Below are 21,952 nucleotides of genomic sequence, written 5' to 3' on the forward strand. Positions count from 1 at the left end.
CTTTCATTAGATACATTACTCACAATGTTTTAAGAGACATCAAGTCCTTGAATATCAATTTGTCAACGTTACCAATGTTATTTCCAGACATATTTCTAAAATAGATGACAAATAAATAATGTTACCACAGTACCATTCTGTTAAACATTTACACGATAAATAACTATCTGAAACTTTTACTTAGGAATTTAATTGTTGTGTATCTTTTTTTGCTATTTTGTATTTAACATGTAAGGTGTTCTCTCCATTAACCCATACAATTTCACGTACATCTCTAAAATGCTTTATACTTACAAATACTCGAGTTTTGATAATCCAAAAAAAGTTCCTTTGCCGATGGATTTCAATCCATTGCCATGAATATTACTGTTAATGAAACAAATAAACAATTCTTTCCAAAATGTTTCTGTTTCCATAGTCTTTTTTATGCAAAAGTATTATGTAGTCTACTATTATTGTAGCGGTATAAAAAGCGGTTTAGAAAAAAATAAACCCAAAAGGTTTACCAAAAACTACAACTAGTCTACTCTGTATAAGTTTAACATGGTTTACAGATATTTCAATTGTTTTAAATCCTGGAAGACATCACCTTCTAATGATGCTATATCGTTGCTTTGCATGTATCTAGAATAGGTTAAGTTTATATTTTCGTTAATAGTATTTACTTTGTTGAATTATGTCGCGTTGTGGTGTTATGTCGGCCTCTATGACGTCTATTGACAAAAGTCCAAATGCAAAAACCATTGGAATTTTTAAAACTGTTTACTAAATTGTGATGATGACTTACAGAGTTGTCAGATGGTCTAACTGATAAAACATTTCACCTGTTAGTTTCTTTATATTGTTTCCAGAGATATCTCTGTAAAAAGCAAATTCATATAATTAAGGAGCACAATAGTTATACTACATCTACAAGTGTAAACAAAATACTTGATATATACTGTATAACTACTACTGCCGCTACTCATAGTTATTCATCTCTAGACATAAATATTATTTAAACATTATTGTTATTTAATTAAACTTACAAAACAAAATTAAATTTGAAAATACTGAGATTCAAGAATAGCAGATCTGCACCCGTGCCTTCTGAAAGAACTATAGATACATTGCTTAGATTTCTGAAAATAAAAAAAGAACTTATTTAATATCAAGCCAATCTAACAACATGATGCTGAGCTCGCCTTGCCGATATAGGACCAAGTTCTAACAGTCCTTTGATTTTATGATTGGATGCGATAAATTGTGTATGGACTTATGGTTGCAAGGCAACAATGTTTATTGCATTAGTATATCCTTTTTATAAACAATAAAACCATATAAAAATATAAATTATTACACTCACAAGTATCGTACATCTGGCGAAATTAATGCAGCTTTTTCTGCTGTCCATTCTACTCCATGACAGTTGTATGAAAGGTCCTGACAGACACATCCGTTAGGGCACTGTATATCTATGACACAAGTTATCAATGAAAAGTAGTTTGAACATTTTTTTATTTTAGGCAAGAAAGGGAAATGTAAAGTAATTAGATTACCTAAGGTACTCACGTAATTCACAAGTAGGCCTACAACTTACTGACGCACATTTACGCTGTACTTCTTGGTAGAGGTAATGTATTTTTAGAAAAAATATGAAATCATAACAAGACAAAATAAAATAGTAGTAAGTAAATCTGTAGTAACAACTTCTTAGGAGACTATTACAATTCTCTGAGGGTTTATTAGGATTATAAACCTATAAACAATGTCTTAAATAGATCAATTCGTTACGGTTTCTTTTTTCCCAAATCAGAACACATGGATGATACTTTGTGTTATTTATTTTATCAATGATTCTCTTGAATCGATTAGGCATCAAAGCATACCGCAAAAAAGTTCATCATCCCCACGGAGACAGTCTTTGATGCCATCACACACACGGTCTTGAGAAATACAATTTGACGCATCTTGACATTTGAAATATCCTGGACAGTTATAATCCTCACAATACTGTTCATCTTCTCCATTTTTGCAATCATCTCGCCCATCACATCGGCTTTTGATTGTTATGCAGTACGAGCTCGGACATTTGTATGTGTTTGCCGGACACTCGAATGAAGCTACAATATAAAGTATGATTTAAAGCGTTAGGAACTTTTGAAAAAAAAGTGGAACAATATATGGAAAAATTTTCCCGTTGATTTGAGAACCGAGACTTCTGTAAGGGTCTACAAATGAAAATTGTTTGATGTATCTATTAATAAATAGGTCTCTGCTGAGTTTGTAAAAATGTATAATGTTGTATGCAGGACCCCAATGAAAACCAGTTTAAACTGTTTGTGCTACTCTGGGTAAAGACATGTAATAATAAAACAATCGTACTTTAAATAATCAAAACTTTTATAATAAAACAAATAATTTACAAAGTGAAAGTACGTTCATATGCCAGCCTTCGGGTATACAGGCGTTTTGACTTAATATTTAAAAAAGGCATATATGGCGTGTCATAACTTGTGACAAGTCTAGAAAAATGCACAAAAACAAAGCAATTGAGACCTTTATGTTATACATTATGAATAACATCTAAGCTGGCAAGTTTTGTCAAGTACCATCGTTGCTATAAAAACAGGATCGTTGTATGATTATAATATTGAATACATACAAGAACGTTGCACACTACCCATAGAACAACTCAACTCACCACAATGTTGTAAGTGACTACGATCTCGACAACCTGTTAAAACGTCGTCTAAATACACATCGTAGTCTAATAGACACAGGTGACGCTGATCGATGCAAATGCCATTTGCGCATACCATCTCTGTTTTATTACATAACGATTCTGTATCAGTATATTCTATAATAGGAATGACAACACAAGAATTAGCGATTACTTGCCTACAAATGTTAAAGCTAGTCTATTTTTTTCACTGTCATCATTTATATATTCACTTAAGAAAAACTTGCTTCAAATACCTGTCTGAACTCAATGAAATGTGAAATGTTATTTTAAACTGTTGTATATATTTTCGTTACTTTTTCTGTATTTAAGGTTATTTCATTTTTACACTTTAGGGGGGCCGGTGAGTCAATCGATAGTGTTTTGTTTCACTTTTTGACAATCCCCTAAAGTGATCTGTTCTTTGTGATTTTTATTATTTATAAAAGACGAAATAAATTAAATGAAATGAAAATGAATTATTAGTATTTTGTTGGTCTGCCAACAAAGCTGTTTCTATAATATAACATACAACTTTACGTCACCAAAAGGTTTCTTTTTAATCTCCAAATTATTTATTAATTTCTGCCGTAAAGTTTAATAGATAGGGCCTATCTCATTCCTATCAATAGTAATTTACAATTTTATCGGTTGTATCATGATGATTTATTTTAATATTCTGCCTGATGATTATTATAGTTAGTGATTGTTGAAAGAATGATACGACTTACGGCAGTCATTAGGCTCATCAATTCCTTTCGGACAATCGCTTATTCGATCACATTTGAATTTTGGGTGCAAACATTTTCCATCACTACATCGTAAAAAACCTGAGCTGCATTCACCTGATAAAGATAACTTTATAAAGTGACACTTGCACCGGAAAAAAATAAATGGATATAGAGAGCACTTTTGTTGCTCGAACGAAATTATATTGTGTTGCAGTTGCAGTTGCAGTGTGGAAGTTCCAGGTTTCACCTTCAACGATTACTTTAACGTCTAAAGGCAAATTTACACAGACAAGCGGCAACGGTAATACAAATATACATTCTATGTTATTACTTACACAAAGCGCGGAGCGGACGGGCGGTTACCGTCGGGGATAGATACAGATTCTATGTGAGACAAGCTCGCCTGTGTCAATTGGGCTTAATTTTCCATACATTAAAGATCTTCCAGTTTTGTATCTACACCCCAGTTTTTGTTTATACATTACATGAGGCCTAATGCACTGTAAGAAAATATATCCAAAAAATCTATCCAACAGCAAACTACCTTTACAATAAATGTTATGCATGTTATTCAAGAAAAAAACGGCCTACCACATTTTAGTTCGTCTGTTCCATCTAAACAGTCTTTAATTATGTTACATTGCAATGAAGATTGTAAACAGCGTCCAATATCACAGGAAAACTCAACATCGGTGCAATTTCGGAATACTAACATGAAAACAAAATATTTAGTAGGCGCACCAATACATTTTAAACACTGGGCGGCCCAGTGAGTGCGCCTAACAAGTGACTATGCGGTGCGCTATGCACCAAGTACAAAGCGTATACAATTATTTACTTTTCTTTTTTGCACAAATCTTTATCCAAAATAACAATAACAGTCATGTGAACATAAACTTACTACAATCTTGTTCATCTGAGCTATCTGGGCAGTCTGGTTTATGGTCACAACGGAATGAATATGGAATACAATGACCTGATGAACACTGGAAGCTTGTGATTGGACAATTGTTTAAATCTGCATCTGAAACTTTATCTAAAAAAATGATATTGTGTTATAACCCAATAAATAGTTTAGGCCTATAAACAACTTGTTACCAACACTTTGGAATAGGTTTTGTTGAAACGAAACGTCTTGACTCGTCGGTGCTGTATGAGTTGAAGTTCGACGAGACAAGTCGTCTTGAGCTAGCTTCGGGCGCAGTTTTTAGGTCGTCGCGAGAACTTTAAACATGTTTAATTTTTCCCGCCTCGTCGTACAACGCTGTCTGAGATAAGACAATACTGTATACAATAGACTCTGGTATTCATTTCCTTACCACATACTGGAATTTCACAATCTTCAACTTCATAAAAATCCTCTGTATAACACCATGGCCGTTGTCTTCCGTTTGGATTCCGACAAAAGTTGTGATCACCAATACCTTTACCAATGTAATCTATTGGATATATCGCATCGGATCCTTCAAAATTACTTGTCCATTTTATACAACGTATTCCATTTGTTGTATTGTTCTTCGTCCCCCGATAATCGTTGCCGTCCAACGAATCGGAACATTCTAAAATAAGAAAAACCGCAATAATATTGATACATATCATTCTTCTATAGAAGCTGTCAAGCAGGTTAGTTTCACTCATTTTTTTGATTTTTTAAAAAGAACTACTCACTCCTGACCTATAGTACTTTACCGGTGGTAACTATCTTCATTCGGTCTATACTTTTTTGTGTGCGCAGAAGAAAGAATTCCCTTTAGATGCCTACGTTGTGAAATCGAGAGAAATTCCACCAGAAATACACGAGAATATCTCGAGAATAATACTGATATAGGCCTACTATATTACCTTGAATACACTGTTCATCTTCATCGCTCTTGTCAGGGCAATCGAAGTTTCCGTCACATTGTAACGATTTTAGAATACAAGCGCCAGATAAACATCTGAATTGATTGCTTGAGCATGTTTGAGATTGATCTAAAATTTAATTTGTTAGAATTAATCAAATGAAATTAAAAAAATTAATTTTATCATCAAGTAGATGATTTAATACACAACAATTTTACAATGCCATAGTGACATTACAAATACTGTACCTTCAATATCCATCTTACAAACATAAGCATAGACGTCGTTACACTGTATTGTCGGTACACTAATCATCTCCCATGTTTTTCCATTATCACCAGTACGATTTAAAAAAATGCACGTTTCGCCATTTTGCCAAAGAAATACTTTAAAAGTGATTTCTTCATAATAGTAATAAAGTATTCGAAGATATTCTTCAAACATTCCTACTTCTGCGTCTATTGAAAGAACTGACGATCCTTCTGGACAAGATAATTCGGAAAGTTGTGTAGTACTATGCTCTGTATGTATAACTGTTAGACAAGCATTATCGTTTTGAAACCAATAGTCTTTACAACCTGCAAACAAAAATTGAACACTTGAATATTCAATATTTATGATGGGTGATTTTCTGATTGGCATAATTTAAATTACCAAGAATTCTATTCTGTAACTGGTACTGAATCTATTAGATTCAACAAGCAGTCAGTTAATAAAGATCTCTGATAGAGATCGAAACGTTCGAGTAAATACTCCGTTGTTACACTATATATATACTATTGAATCGTCTATCATCTTAGAGCTTCTATCATAGCTATCATTACTGCTAGTATAGGTTATTTTTATTATTTTGTTAAATTACAAATCAAATTTAATAATTGTCTATCTTTTATTATTCTTGATATTATATTTTCATTTCAATTTCACTATCTTATTCGATAAACTTATGATTTTGTGGGGGTGGTGGGGGGGGGGGGGGATTTGCTTCCATTCTATTAATTTTCGTTTCTTTTTTATTATAGAATATGACAATAAGTTTGAACAGATGAGAATAATCATTCTTATTCTATGTCCATTGTCCATTAATATAACATTTACTTTGTTAATACTGACCTTATGCTAACTTACCTTTTGTCTGAATACTGCTAAATGGTTTCAACCATGATGGAGTAACAAATGAGTCTAAATAGGAAAAGATTACAGCTTGCAATAAAAATAATGTTGATTGATAAAGGGGGAGTTTCAATGTAATGTTTAGATATTCGTTATTGCTTTATGTATTGTTATTTGATATTTAATCATCTATCATATCTACCATACACAACTCGACCCCAAGTCAACTCGGCCCCAGCTCAACTCGCCACAAACTAATTGGTCCCAAAAACATATGGAATAACCAAATGAATATAAATTCATATTCACCACTTATTCTTCAGGACTAGATCAAAAAGATAAACAACTGTGTGTAAAATCTGACGGAAAATCTACTGTATTTCGTTAAATATTTACCAGAAACACAAGACACCGCTGCGTCTTCAGAATGTTCACAATCATGAATGCTTTTAGTGTTACACAGTAAAATATCAGTTTCGTTTCCCACACACTGAACTTCATCAAAGTGTATTGGACCCTTGCCAGGACCAAATCTAGCCATGTCGTATGCGTTAGAAGCTCTGTTAAACCCTAATTGTTGGCAAACAACATTGGCATCATTTATGTCCCAGTTATCGTCACAAATCGTTCCCCATTGGCCATTGATAAATAATTCAACCCGACCGGCAGATGGGCTTCCATCAGAAAGACGAATTATATCTGTTACAGGGAACAAAACATTCATCTAAATTAAACACAATAACATAAATTACTCGACGATACCATGAAAGGGCAAACAATAAGAAGGGATGTTTCGATAAGCGATCAAGGGCTTCTTAAAAAATTGTTCGGAAGTATAAAAATGTGTGAATTTTGCATGTAAACCCAGTCATACTCCTTTACTGTCTTATGCCTTTGATTTATCTTGGTACACATATACAGATATCTGCAACGTACCTGTAGAACAAATCACTCCCGCATCTTCGTAATGTGCACAATATCCATCGGAATGTGTATCAAGTGTGCAATCAAATAAGTTGTCTTCATCACCGTCGCAAAAAAAATCATAGCGCAAAATAGGACCAACCCCTTCACCAAACGCTGCCTCGCGATACCCTCTGGTGGCTCCAGTATAACCCGCCATAATGCATGCCACGTTCGCATCATCGGTATCCCAATAATCATCGCAAACCGTCCACCACTGATTGTTTTTGTATATTTCCACACGACCAGCATGCTTTACTGGCGATCCTCTAAGACGTATACCAACTGTATAGTTAAATGAAAAGTAAAATAAAAGAAAGATGTCGCTACTTATCAGCACTATAGTTACTATAGGTAATCCTATTCTTGCTAAATACCCATACTCATATCATCAACATGCTACGAATGTGACAGTAAATAATCTATAATATAGATAGGCCTAGATAAATTGAATTAATTTATACAAATATAATACAATAATAGTACAATTATAGTAGTGTAGAAAAAAATCACAAATTATCACCGTCAGAACACGTGACTTGTACAGCATGACGTTTACATTGCATGTTGGTATCAAATTGACAATTCAACAAACTCGATTCACTTCCATCACACATAATGATCTGAGCATCGGGTACTACGGCGGTTGTGTTTACACCACCACCCGTCACTGTAGAAGTGGAGCCAAAGTTGAGTTCTTTACAAGCAATCTCAATAGTCTGAACATTCCAGTTTTCACTGCAAACATAATTCCATTTGCCATCTTTGAAGATTTGAACAAATCCACGATGACCTCCTCCCTTGATTCGTACAACATCTAAATTAAATTGCAGTACACTATTATTATCTCATAAGCTCATAATTATTTAAAACAAATGATGGCACTAGTTACTCTCCGCTATGCTTGACTAATTAATATAATGACGTAATGAACAAACGGCATAAATACCGAGAAAAAAAAAAACACGCAATCCTCCCCCACACCCGAGATCAACATGCATCATCTCCTTATTTTCAAAATAAGGCTGCATCATAAGTTTTTGTGACGTCTAATAGAGTAGTGGGTTGTTATTATATATTGACTTATAAGGTGGGTTACTATTAGAAGGTGGGGGGCGGGGGTACTATTAGAGTGTGGGTTACTATTATAAGGTGGGCTACTATTAGAAGGGGGGATACTATTAGAGTGTGGGTTACTATTATAAGGTGGGTTACTATTAGAAGTTGGGGTGGGGGGATGGGGTACTATTAGAAGGGGAGGTACTATTAGAGTGTGGGTTACTATTAGAGTGTGGGTTACTATTAGAAGGTGGGTTACTATTAGAAGGTGGGGGGTGGGGGTACTATTAGAACGGGAGGGGGGGGGGGGTACTATCAGAGTGTGGGTTACTATTATAATGTGGGTTACTATTATAAGGTGGGTTTACTATTAGAAGGGGGGGGGGGGGTACTATTAGAGTGTGGGTTACTATTATAAGGTGGGTTACTATTAGAAGGGGGTACTATTAGAGTGTGGGTTACTATTATAAGGTGGATTACTATTAGAAGGGGTGGGGGGGGGGGGGTACTATTAGAGTGTGGGTTATTAGAAGATTAACGGTATTCGGGGTTCATGGTCCAGGAGACAAGTGTGTGCTATTAATTGTAACAAGATGAAAGAATAAAGAATTGATGAATTTAGATGATGATTGTTGTTATTTTGTATTTGTCGTCAGAGGCTTACAACTGACGGGACAGCATAGTAATAATGCGCATGACATGACCAATAGTATGGATAGCCGTTCTGATGTTAAAGCAGTTATTGCAAAATATTCATCCAAGCATTAAGTACCGTCAGAAACAAATGAGACGCTGTTTAAAGTAAGGAAATGTTTCTTTTAGAAGCGATTAATTAACACTGATTTAATAGACCTACAATGTATTGAATTCAGCAACATGCATTTTATGAAGAGTTAACCAAGCTTAAATTAGATGAAGGATTTGATATCAGGGATGGCACACAAAACAAAAATTACATACCCGTTGAGCATTCCGTATAAATAAGATAATAATTAAAACAATCAACCAAGGTTTGATTACACTGTAGACTGTTTTCAGGTGTGATGTCACAATCAGCGTATTCGTCATAAATGTAGAATGGATGTTGGTTTCGTACTAAGTGAACACCAGTTGATTGCTCTTGTAAGCAAATAAATTCAGTAACTCTTTCACTGTCGCAAATATAATTCCATTCGTTATTAATATATGCCTGCGCATACCCTGAATTCCTAGTAAACCCATTAGCAAATCTTGATCCACCTGTAAATTTTATAAATACAAATTATTGGCTTACGATTATTAGCTGCAGTATTTCATTATTAAAACATTTTTTTCTGTCAAGGAAACAATATTTTGTTAATTTAAGGTCATTTTTCTCATGTATATTGGAAAACAACAACATTACTACAAATTTCGTAGCTGGATGAAGAATATCTTATGTTTACAACAGTGGACAAATATTGAAAGGAAACTTTCGAGACTCAACAGAGAGTCTGTAGGCTAGTAATAAACAATTTCTGCCCCTCGTTTTACGTGTAGGCCTAAATGTTCATGAAAAGAGGTTTCCTCTAAAAAGGAAGTTTCTGAAAAGGTGTGTATCTAATAGGAGTGTCCCAAAGTAGACGTTAATGTCAAATGTCTTGGTTATAGGCTGAATATTTTATTGGTAAAAGATAAATAATTTGGCACACATGGTGTTTCATACTTATTCAATACTAGTACTTGAGCTCGAAATTGTTCAGACAAAATTCGAAACGTCGACGTGTGGACTAACATAAAAAGATAATATATAACAACTTAGTGCAAGTTAATGTTTTTATAACAAGAATTTGTCCATGCTTATTAATGTATATTTATGTACGTGCTTACTTTCAATGCATGAAAGCTTCACAAAACTTGTGCACATTTGTTCAGGCACAATATTGAAAGAGCATTCTTCAAATCTACTCTCTATTCCTGTGCAATTAATTTCTCGTATGGTTGTTGTGCCGTTGTCACTGTCAATGTCAGTGACATTTAAAACACCGTCAAAGTTGAGTTGACTGCAGATTACTTCGCCAACTTCAATGTTAAAATCAACCGAACATACTTTATGCCACGCAGAGCTTGTGAAGATTTCAAGTAGTCCGTCTGATTCAAACTTTCCAGTTAATCTTACGCCATCTGAGGAAATACCATAACCACTATTAAAAGATAATTTAATATTTAAAATAGGCCTGTCTATTAGTTTCTCTCTATGACAATTGTCGCACCCAGAATCTTCTCTCCGCCCTTTGATACATTTATAAGATGTAGGCCTAGTACATGTTTCTTTAAAAGAAAACATCTAAAATCGTCGAGGAGCTGGTATTATAATAATATATTTTGAAATAAGACTTTTATCTAAACTATTTTTTTATAATAAAATACTATTAGTTGTAAATGTGTCATAATCGTCATACATTTACTATCATTGACATAACCAGTGCAGGTTAAATTTGTTAAAAATATTTAAAAGAAATTCTACACTCAGATACCTTTATTATTAACAACAAATATTGCATTGCATTTTCTTACCAGTTGAACATCTAATCCCAGACTGTTGATCAATATCATAAGAAGTATATATCAAACATCCAGATAAATCTTTCTCATGTCCTTCACATACGACATGATAAGAAGGCAGGTCAAAGGCAGTACCATAGATTCCACAGCAATCCGAGAAATCAGCAGAAGGAAAGTCAAGCGAACGACAAATGACGTCGGCTTCGGTGATATGTAGATCCATTGTTGTTGAAAACTCACCAAAATAATTGAACTCTACACGCCCTTCATTCATATTATCACCACCAACAAGTCGAATTGTCACTTTAAAAAAGGGGTAAACAAGTTGAAACGTTTGTTTTTAAGCTTCGAAGTGGTACACACATGATTTTTTGAAATTACAATTTAATATTAGAAGCTTTCGATTTGAAACGACCGGCGACCATGAGGAAATTATTTGGACGTGTGTCCGCGATCCCCACCTCGACACAGATTTGATGGCTTCTGGGTTAAGGCGACGACCGCCGACACATCGCTTGACCTGTCCTAGGTTGGTCGTAACAAATCGAAGCTCCCTGTTAACTTACAAGGTGAACATACTATCCCGACATCATTTGCATGAGTGCATTGTGGATCTTCCGTTGAATCCGTTGGATTACACGTATGATGTTCAATACAACCATTAATATTCGACCAAATGCTCCCATTCCCTTCTCCGAAGCTATACACTAAATATTCGTCAACACCTTCATAACCAAGACTCTCACAGACTAATGCAGCATCAGCTTCGGTCCAGCCAACAGAACAAACAGTACCAGAAATATCACCGTTCAGTTCAAGTCGACCTTCTCGTTTTACATTGCCACCAACAAGAGTTATAACTTCATTGTTATCTGGAAAATAGATTACAATGTGATTATGACAACTGGTCCTTAGGTCTAAATAATCTATACGTTTTTGCTAAAATGAATGTAAAACTATATCAGGTATCTTTGCTTGTAATCATAATTGTGTTGATATTTTATTAAACAAATAACTGAACAAAAAATCAATAATATTCGTTAAACTCACAATAAAAATATTCTGAGTAGTAGTAGTAAGAGTAATAATATTCTGAAGAAAATATTGAATATGAGCTTGGATCTAGATACCAGGTTGGATCTGGATATGAGTTTGAATCTGGATACGAGGTTGTATCCGGATAAGACATTGTATCTGTATACATGGTTGGATCTGTATACATGATTGGATCTGGATAAGAGGTTGAATCTGGATATGAGGTTGTATCAAGATATGTGATTGTATCTGGATGTGAGGTTGTATCTAGATATGAGATTGAATCTGAATACGAGTTTGTATCAAGATGTGAGATTGAATCTGGATACGAGGTTGAATCTGGATATGAGATTGAATTTGAATATGAGGTTGTATCTGGATATGAGGTTGAATGTGAATTTGAGGTTGTATCTGGATATGCGGTTGTATCTGGATATGAGATTGAATCTGGATACGAGGTTGTATCTGGATATGAGGTTGAATGTAGATATGAGGTTGTATCTGGATATAAGGTTGTATCTGGATACGAGGTTGAATCTGGATACAAAGTTGGATCGGGATACGAGGTTGAATCTGAAATAAACCGAAGAGCCTTGCATTAGATCACTTGATTTTTCTATAATAACACTCCATTTCACTATAATCTAGACGAAGCGTGTAATAATCATCTTCTTCTTCCTCTTCTTTTTCAACTTGGAGACTTACTGAGAAGAAGGATAAGTTAAGATCAACCCAGTATGCAATGGAACGGAAAATACTTGGCATAACAATAATGCTTCAAGCAAAAATAAATGGACAAAGGACTATACAGTTTGGCAGCCAAGGATATGGAAAAGGAAAAGAAGCATACCCAAAAATGAGATGGAGGGATGAAATGAGAAAACAACTGGTTCAGAATAGCAAAAGAGAAAAGTAAATGGAGAGATTTGGAGGAAAGATGTCCTGTAGTGGACTGCTAAATCATGAAGAAGAAAAAGAAGAAGAAGACGAAGAACTAGGTCTAAATGTTGAATATAAAAGAAACAAGTATGTATCACATAAAATAAGTCTAACTTTCACTGAATTATATAAATTAACGTAGTAAGCAGGGTATATAACCCATCAAATTTTCACAATTATGCTAATTGATGATGATGATGTATAGGATCTCTTTTGAAACAGGTATAAAACAATATACGAACCGTTGCTAGCACTTGAGGTTATAGTTGTAAACAGCATAATCAACTTTATAGCGTGACGGCAAGCTGCCATTACAGTTCTGTGAAGAAATAAGTAACTTTATTATAATATGCAGCAAGTCTATTTCAGAATAATATGGATTTTGCGCTTGAATATTATAAGACAATGGCTGTCCATCAAACATTATAACATGTATTAAAATTACGTAATACACCATACTAGTGACTAGATGACTTGCGATAGTTAGTTAAGCTTATCAAATGACAGTTGCAGAATCGATGATCAGAGTAGACGTTACTCCCTCTGAATTCAATTCTCAGCACACACAGAAAATAAAACCTGAATTCCGGTCTTGAGATGATCGACACACACGTCTTTTCACTTCGTGCACCGCAAACAAAAATGCTATTGTAAACATTATTTCATAAGTTGTGATATATAATGCAGTGAAGTGTTAATTTCATTAATTTTAAACGTATGCATGTACACAGTAATCAATTTCTGATTATGAATTATTATAAGCATTATTGGTTGTTAATCTAAAGGAACCGAATTAAGAAGAGATTTTGATAAATTACAACAAACCAAAATAAATTACCATATAATAAAGACACAGAATCAGTTTTATCAATCCAATAACCTCATATTGCCATTTTATAAGTTGATGTTATCTGTTTTTTTTGCTTGCCGTTTATTTATGGCAATAAAAGTGAATGAATGAACAACCATTGCTTCATGCTATAACTTACTTTGATGGAAGTGTTAAAACAAATACTATCCTAATTGGTATAATTAATACATTATTTAGTTTAGTAATTTTGAAACTTACTTCAGCGACACAGAAGGAAGACTTTTTAGACAGCTTGCAACATGGGCAAAAGTTTTCCAGGGTCCTAACGGGACACAGGTAGCGCACAGTTATACAGTCCTGTCAGATTACTCAACAACTCGGCTATCGGGGTTTCACTCGATTTCAAACTATTTTTTATACTATTCCCCGCAATATACTCTGATGATTTAATTTGATCTTTATTAATTAGGTGATCATTTAGAATAAAATGATCACCTATTGTTATTGTATAAAATCTTTATTATTATTTTTTTTCTTTTTTTTTTTCTTTTTATTGTTTCTGTACACTATTTTGTGTAACAATTATCTCAAAAAGTTTAATGTCAATGATTACAAAAATTTCAGAATATCTTTCAAATAATATAACTTAATCCTAATAAGCTTTCCAGCGTGATCACTCATCCGTGACGACATTTATACGCCATTTTGCGAAATCACATTATCAATCATATCTCCATAATTCATTATCACATATTAATGAAATTCACTACACGTAAACTTCAGATCAAGGGTAAAAATATTAGCAAATAAAAACGCGCGCGCACGTAGGTTCATGCGCGTGATATCGCGCGTTAAAAATTTAAAACGCTCAAAATTAAGTTTTGATCAATTTAGAGCATGAATTAGGGCATTTGCGTGTTTCAAAAAATTACTGCGCAAAAATGCGTTTTTGCGCGCGCGATACTTAAAAAGCGTAAAAAATATGAATTTTTTTACAAATCTCATTCTACTCACCATCCTTAGTACATTCACCAAATTTGAGTCAGTTCCGACTTAAAATAACGCTATACGAGCACGTTAAAAATGACAAAATGCGCACATTAATTTTACAAAAGTTCTGAAAATGGTGAAAAATAGGTCTTTTTTAAAATGAAAATAATTCTTCAGAATGCAAGATGACCCCCGATTTTTTTAACTTATTCTGGAAGCCATTGAGTTGTAGATATGAATTCATGTACACATTTTACGTACAAAATGTTTTGACGTCATCAAATGGCCACTTGAATTTAAAAATTAGGATTTGTTATCTTTTTGTGTAGATTATCACATTCAACAGAGCGCATCTTGGTTATGTGTGCTCGAATTTCGCACAACTTTCAGTATGTGCTTGCTTAATTAATTATCTTTATCATGAGTTGACACTATCTTCATTTTAATGACGTCATCACGCGTAAAAACTTGAATAACGTAGGCCGTGTAATTTCACCTTCGCAGTAAATTTGAATATCTTACAGCTCTTCAGAATTGAAGGTTACCTTGATGATTATAATTTATTATGAAAGCTGATGAAATGTAGATATTAATTCATATAAAAATTAAGCCTATCAGATGTTGTGACGTTAACATATGGCCAGTTGAAGTGAAAAAGTAGTTTTTTCATATTTTTCGTCAAAGTTATACACAATTCAAAGAGCGCGCACAGCGCTTCTACGTGCCAAGTTTTTTTCCAAATCTTATATTTTTTTGCTCAATTAATTATCTTTCGAAATTGTCATCTTAAAGTTTAGTTTGATAACGTCATCATGCCAAAAAATTAGAACATGTGTGTCCCGTAATTTCACCTATGCTACACTGTATATAGATATACAGTATATACTGTACATATTGTATATGGCATATAGGCACAACTCAGCACTATAAGCATATAATAGGATGGCATACATCAACATTTTCCAATCGTATGTTAACGTACGTGCATGTTTAAAAAAAATTAATTTCAGTAAAATGATAAAAATGATCACCTATAATTCGTCAAAGTGACGAATTAAATTCTAGTTTGTAGTATAATTGTTATTTTGCTAACTACTGTACCTTCACGCGCGGTCCGAAAATAAACAAACAACTAAAATTGCTGTCACCACCAACGGCCAACTTAGTTGAAACCAGGAAGTTGTCTCACCGTGAACCCGGAACTAACTTTACCACCGACGCTTAAAAATCTACCAATGAAACCCAATATTTCGTTTAAAATCCTCCATGATATCTTCCTAACAGAGAAATATGGAACAATATTGTAATAGTGAGAACTAATGTTATCAAATCTACGTTTCGCGGTACATCCGAGATAGATGAATTAGGTAACCAAGGCGGAGATTTGTCCCAAAGGTTTTCTATTGTGCTCGCCTATGTCAGAATTAAGCATACTTTATATATAGATACAACATAAGAGTGCATGCTATGTATATTTACACCTTTCGTTTAACTTTTGGATTTAATAGATTTATATTGTACAATACGAGTTATGCCTGAGATACCTAAGCTAAGTAAGGGACAATAGAAGGGAAGATAATATGTGAGATTGTGTATGTTACATTGTTATTGGCGATAATTATTAGGTGATCATTTAGAATAAAATGATCACCTATTGTTATTGTATAAAATCTTTATTATTATTTTTTTTTTTCTTTTTATTGTTTCTGTACACTATTTTGTGTAACAATTATCTCAAAAAGTTTAATGTCAATGATTACAAAAATTTCAGAATATCTTTCAAATAATATAACTTAATCCTAATAAGCTTTCCAGCGTGATCACTCATCCGTGACGACATTTATACGCCATTTTGCGAAATCACATTATCAATCATATCTCCATAATTCATTATCACATATTAATGAAATTCACTACACGTAAACTTCAGATCAAGGGTAAAAATATTAGCAAATAAAAACGCACGCGCACGTAGGTTCATGCGCGTGATATCGCGCGTTAAAAATTTAAAACGCTCAAAATTAAGTTTTGATCAATTTAGAGCATGAATTAGGCCATTTGCGTGTTTCAAAAAATTACTGCGCAAAAATGCGTTTTTGCGCGCGCGATACTTAAAAAGCGTAAAAACATGAATTTTTTTTACAAATCTCATTCTACTCACCATCCTTAGTACATTCACCAAATTTGAGTCAGTTCCGACTTAAAATAACGCTATACGAGCACGTTAAAAATGACAAAGTGCGCACATTAATTTTACAAAAGTTCTGAAAATGGTGAAAAATAGGTCTTTTTAAAATGAAAATAATTCTTCAGAATGCAAGATGACCCCCGATTTTTTTAACTTATTCTGGAAGCCATTGAGTTGTAGATATGAATTCATGTACACATTTTACGTACAAAATGTTTTGACGTCATCAAATGGCCACTTGAATTTAAAAATTAGGATTTGTTATCTTTTTGTGTAGATTATCACATTCAAAAGAGCGCATCTTGGTTATGTGTGCTCGAATTTCGCACAACTTTCAGTATGTGCTTGCTTAATTAATTATCTTTATCATGAGTTGACACTATCTTCATTTTAATGACGTCATCACGCGTAAAAACTTGAATAACGTAGGCCGTGTAATTTCACCTTCGCAGTAAATTTGAATATCTTACAGCTCTTCAGAATTGAAGGTTACCTTGATGATTATAATTTATTATGAAAGCTGATGAAATGTAGATATTAATTCATATAAAAATTAAGCCTATCGGATGTTGTGACGTTAACATATGGCCAGTTGAAGTGAAAAAGTAGTTTTTTCATATTTTTCGTCAAAGTTATACACAATTCAAAGAGCGCGCACAGCGCTTCTACGTGCCAAATTTTTTTCCAAATCTTATATTTTTTTGCTCAATTAATTATCTTTCGAAATTGTCATCTTAAAGTTTAGTTTGATAACGTCATCATGCCAAAAAATTAGAACATGTGTGTCCCGTAATTTCACCTATGCTACACTGTATATAGATATACAGTATATACTGTACGTATTGTATATGGCATATAGGCACAACTCAGCACTATAAGCATATAATAGGATGGCATACATCAACATTTTCCGATCGTATGTTAACGTACGTGCATGTTTAAAAAAAATTTATTTCAGTAAAATGATAAAAATGATCACCTATAATTCGTCAAAGTGACGAATTAAATTCTAGTTTTATTTGATGTTTTATTGGGGAGGTGTTCCGGGCGTTTATTCAAATAAATACCATCCTAATTGGTATAATTAATACATTATTCCGCGACACAGTGAGCCGTTATGGTCTGGAAGACGTTTTAGAGGCCGCATACATAAAGTCCTGGCAGCTTAGTCAACAACTCGGCTATCAGGGTTTTATTCGATTTCAAACAAAAGCTCTTATCATCAGTTCTCTCGATGTAATTTTATATACTTATTTTCCACAATATACTCTTATGTTTTATGAATATATTTATTTAGATCTTTATGTACTACTATACCTTCACACGAGCTGTCCGAAAATAAACAAAATGGCTATCGCCACCAAGCACCAACGGCCAACTTAGTTGAAACCAACCATGCAGGGAAGTTGCAAGGTAATTGACACACCTTACCGTGAACCCGGAAATTACTTCTACCGCGCGTAGAGTTAAAATTTACCGATTAAAATCAGAATTTTTCTTATAAAACCCTTTATAATATCTTCCTAAGATAGAAATATGGAACAATATCGTAATAGTGGAAACTAATGTTATCAAATCTACGTTTCGCGGTACATCTGAGATAGATAAGGTAGGTATCCAAGGCGGAGATTAGTACCGAAGTTTTTCCATTGTGCTCGCCTATGTCAGAATTAACCATAATTTATATATAGATGTGTACGTGTGTCTGAAGAGTTTAAAGTCATTTGAATTTGAAACAAATTTACCCTCAAATCATATGATGCACCTATAATAATCTCAGACTGATTGTTAAAACCAAGCCCGTAGGGTTTTACATGGTTCATGAGGAGTTATATATACATATTTACTGCTGAAATCTAGTTTGAAAAGAGGGGAAGGCGAATCCACAAACCACCCACATGGCACCTCTCTCATAGGCTTATTATCAGGCGTACCACGGCACTGACTTTGCACCAATGCTACAGGCTGTTGCTCCTCAATCTACAGGTTTTCTACTGCATTCCAAGACTTAAAAATATCTAAGCTAACATTTTTTGAAACATATTTTTTTTGTAGAAAGATAATAAGAGGGGAATATTGAAATGAAAGATAATTACCTGCAGTTACTTCCTCGAGTTAGTGGCGTACTAGGCCTACATAATACATATTCTATTCGAAAATAAAAGTATAAAAATACAATAAAGATTCTTTGAAAATCCACTGAGATTTTGAAACGGAAGTAATATTTCAATACCCAATGACGATACACGGCTGTATCCTGAACTATATAATAAAAACAGTTTCTTTTGTAAACAATACTGTATTTTTATTTAAGGTTATTGCATGGGCTAGTGGTTGTGATGAATAATGAGGCTTAGCATCGACTATTTTCTTTTAGAATTGCGCTTTATTATGAAATGTATCGGATAATTGTTATACCATTGAGAATTTCTTTTATGCATGGGTACTGCTACACACACAAGTCGGAAACTCACGCATGCTCATTAAGGTAAGGATTAGATGATTTTATTACAGTGTTTAGTGATAATACATTTTTAGAATAGTGTGTGGTAGCAATTGTGTTTAATCGAGGAAAGGCAATACAAAATGTAAAAAATATTCCACGGTTGGCTTAGCACATCCTGTGTATTATATTAGTTAACTTAGGCTTTGAATTAAACAATGATTGAATTATGCTATTTACATTCACCCGACAGATCCATTAGTTTAACACACAGATGGCAATCTAAACAAGTACATCGCTGTTCCACTGGGCTAGGTAAATAATATGAAAACCCCTCATCAACAGATATTTGACGTTCAATCAGTATCCATATCAGGTTTCATGGCATTTTTCACACCGTTATGTGATACGCGAGCGGTATTAGGCCTATGTCTAATGACAATATACATTATTTGTATTTATTCGAATAAACGCGCCGGGGCGTTTATTTTCAGGGTTTTTATAGGGGTGTTTATTCGCGGGAGATATTAAATTTTTTTAACGCAATAATGGTAACATATATAATCAAATGAATTCTCCCTGAATATGAAGAATATAACACAATCAATATCAAGAAGTGATAAAATACAGTAAAAATTCTATCAAAATACTTATTAAATTGTAGTATCGCAACAAATTATGTTTTACTGTGTTTAGTGGTACATTATTTATGTACAAAACTATTATAGGCCTAATATGCAAATTGAATAACAATTAACTAATGGTAGGTTGTATTGACCAAACAAGTTGTATCCTGTATTTCTAGTTTATTTTTTTAAACAATGAAACAACTATCCTGAAAATAGAATATATTAATATTAAATTATTAAATAATAATAATCTATATATAAATTTACGTAAGATCAAAATTTGGTAAATCGCGCGTTATTTCTAGAATGTTTACTCGATGGTATAATAAAGTTGGTTCGTACTTTGGGTACTGATTTTAACCACCTGATGTAACCCTGTTTAATAATTCAATTGAGTTCGATAATTAGTTATTGAAAATTAAAACGAATTTAGGTTCAACGATTTGCCCCAAACCGATCGTGGTATACACTGTCTAATGGATGTCCATCTTGAAAATACCCGCACACAATAATACGAGGATGCTTCGCATTTTCCTATCTCCTCATACGATAACTGTTTTTAATGGCTGAAAACTTTAAATAATACTATTTTTTGATTGATTTAATTTACGACTGTATTGATTTGCGATGAATGGAACATTCCTAATTATTTAACCATGGAGGTATCTTTCCATGGTTCAACACAAGTAGGTAAATTTATGGGCCCTTACAGAATAAACTTAAAACCTTAAGATATAGTATTGCAATACTATACAATACTGTAAATACCCATTTAAATCGCAAATGTCTTACTTTGAGTGTTTGGTACTGTTAGATATAATATAAAAATATACTACTAAACTGTATTACTGTGAGTGTGGGAGGCCCTACTGTTAGATTATAAACACATAATATACACATAAACTATATTACTGACAGTTGCTTCTCAACGTTTGTATTAATTAATATTTACAAAAAATATAAACGTCGTAGTGGTGTATCGTCACATGTACTTTACTATTTCAATCGACTATGACAATGACAGTTTTAACAAAGTATTAAATCGCAAATGTTTTACTGTATTTAGTGGTATATTACTTATAGGCCTATAAAACATGAACAAAATATCGTTGTTGAGTGGATAAAGAATATAGTCCTGTGGTACGTACATTTGAAATCGCCAGTTTTTTTTACGCTGAAATGACTGTGTATTCGATTCGAGAACGTCCATCTGTGGACACGATCTAGATAGTACGCGAGCGAAGCGAGCGTACCATCTAGTATTAATAATAAATCTAAATAACTAGTAAACTACTGTAGACGTGAACGTTGTTTGTTGAGAGATTTCTCTGGAATAACCATAGAGAAACATTAGAAGTATATAGGCTATAACAGTAGTATTGATAATTTATATAATTCAATTGGTTCAATTAATATTCTCCTTTAAATATAGTGTTTGTTCATTTGGAAGATGAGATCTTTGACCATGAGGCTTTTATCGTGGACAGGTTTAGTCGGTTAAAGCAAACATAGTCTCGGGTTTAACAAAAGAAAACGCTTACCTTGGTTGCAACGTTACAAACCAGAGAAATCTTGCTTAGTCTATTTCAATTGCCAGGTAAGCCAATACAAATCAAATAACATTACGCGTGGCAGATATTATATTTCTTCTTGTTTTCTGCTGGTTCTAGAACCGGATTTGATTTGAGTTTTTATAGTGACGTTGTTGGAAATACAACACACCAACACAATGAACATGGAAATTCCAACTTTATTCTCTATTGTACCGGCATTGTACAGATATTTAAATTAATAAAGTATTCACGGAAAAACATGTAAACGTCGATGTATGTTATGCCACAAACCATTCCACGAAATAATTACAAACATACGACGTAGTCAAATTTCTTCATCGCGATCACCTCAGCTTAAAATACGATAATTCATGAGATGTACTTTACCGTGCAGTAGTTATAATAAGTATTGACAGAAGCTAGGTAAATACA

The 21,952-nt window shown here is 33.5% G+C and overlaps 1 protein-coding gene across 2 annotated transcripts in view; it reads right to left on the reverse strand.

Annotated features, from left to right (window-relative positions):
• The window catches only part of LOC144834473 (uncharacterized), a 24,386-nt gene extending 2,763 nt beyond the window's left edge, over positions 1 to 21,623 (reverse strand). The window contains exons 1-24 of one of the 2 annotated variants that reach the window (XM_078689273.1): positions 21,509 to 21,623; positions 13,149 to 13,225; positions 11,499 to 11,804; positions 10,945 to 11,235; positions 10,258 to 10,551; positions 9,370 to 9,648; positions 7,874 to 8,167; positions 7,324 to 7,635; positions 6,784 to 7,086; positions 6,403 to 6,456; positions 5,523 to 5,852; positions 5,275 to 5,403; positions 4,752 to 4,991; positions 4,334 to 4,468; positions 4,024 to 4,140; positions 3,433 to 3,546; positions 2,684 to 2,839; positions 1,869 to 2,102; positions 1,346 to 1,454; positions 1,029 to 1,121; positions 788 to 859; positions 553 to 624; positions 295 to 366; positions 24 to 95 (exon numbers count right to left, since the gene is read on the reverse strand). In XM_078689273.1, coding sequence (XP_078545399.1) covers positions 24 to 95; positions 295 to 366; positions 553 to 624; positions 788 to 859; positions 1,029 to 1,121; positions 1,346 to 1,454; positions 1,869 to 2,102; positions 2,684 to 2,839; positions 3,433 to 3,546; positions 4,024 to 4,140; positions 4,334 to 4,468; positions 4,752 to 4,991; positions 5,275 to 5,403; positions 5,523 to 5,852; positions 6,403 to 6,456; positions 6,784 to 7,086; positions 7,324 to 7,635; positions 7,874 to 8,167; positions 9,370 to 9,648; positions 10,258 to 10,551; positions 10,945 to 11,235; positions 11,499 to 11,804; positions 13,149 to 13,218 — 4,148 coding nt within the window. In that variant the 5' untranslated portion in view covers positions 13,219 to 13,225; positions 21,509 to 21,623. Of the gene's footprint in view, positions 1 to 23; positions 96 to 294; positions 367 to 552; positions 625 to 787; positions 860 to 1,028; positions 1,122 to 1,345; positions 1,455 to 1,868; positions 2,103 to 2,683; positions 2,840 to 3,432; positions 3,547 to 4,023; positions 4,141 to 4,333; positions 4,469 to 4,751; positions 4,992 to 5,274; positions 5,404 to 5,522; positions 5,853 to 6,402; positions 6,457 to 6,783; positions 7,087 to 7,323; positions 7,636 to 7,873; positions 8,168 to 9,369; positions 9,649 to 10,257; positions 10,552 to 10,944; positions 11,236 to 11,498; positions 11,805 to 13,148; positions 13,226 to 18,991; positions 19,028 to 21,508 lie in introns of those variants that run through there. The other variant, XM_078689274.1, reaches the window with a different exon arrangement.
• Positions 21,624 to 21,952: the final 329 nt, after the last annotated feature.

Source organism: Antedon bifida, chromosome 2 (assembly GCF_963402885.1).
Source record: "Antedon bifida chromosome 2, ecAntBifi1.1, whole genome shotgun sequence".
NCBI lineage: Eukaryota > Metazoa > Echinodermata > Crinoidea > Comatulida > Antedonidae > Antedon > Antedon bifida.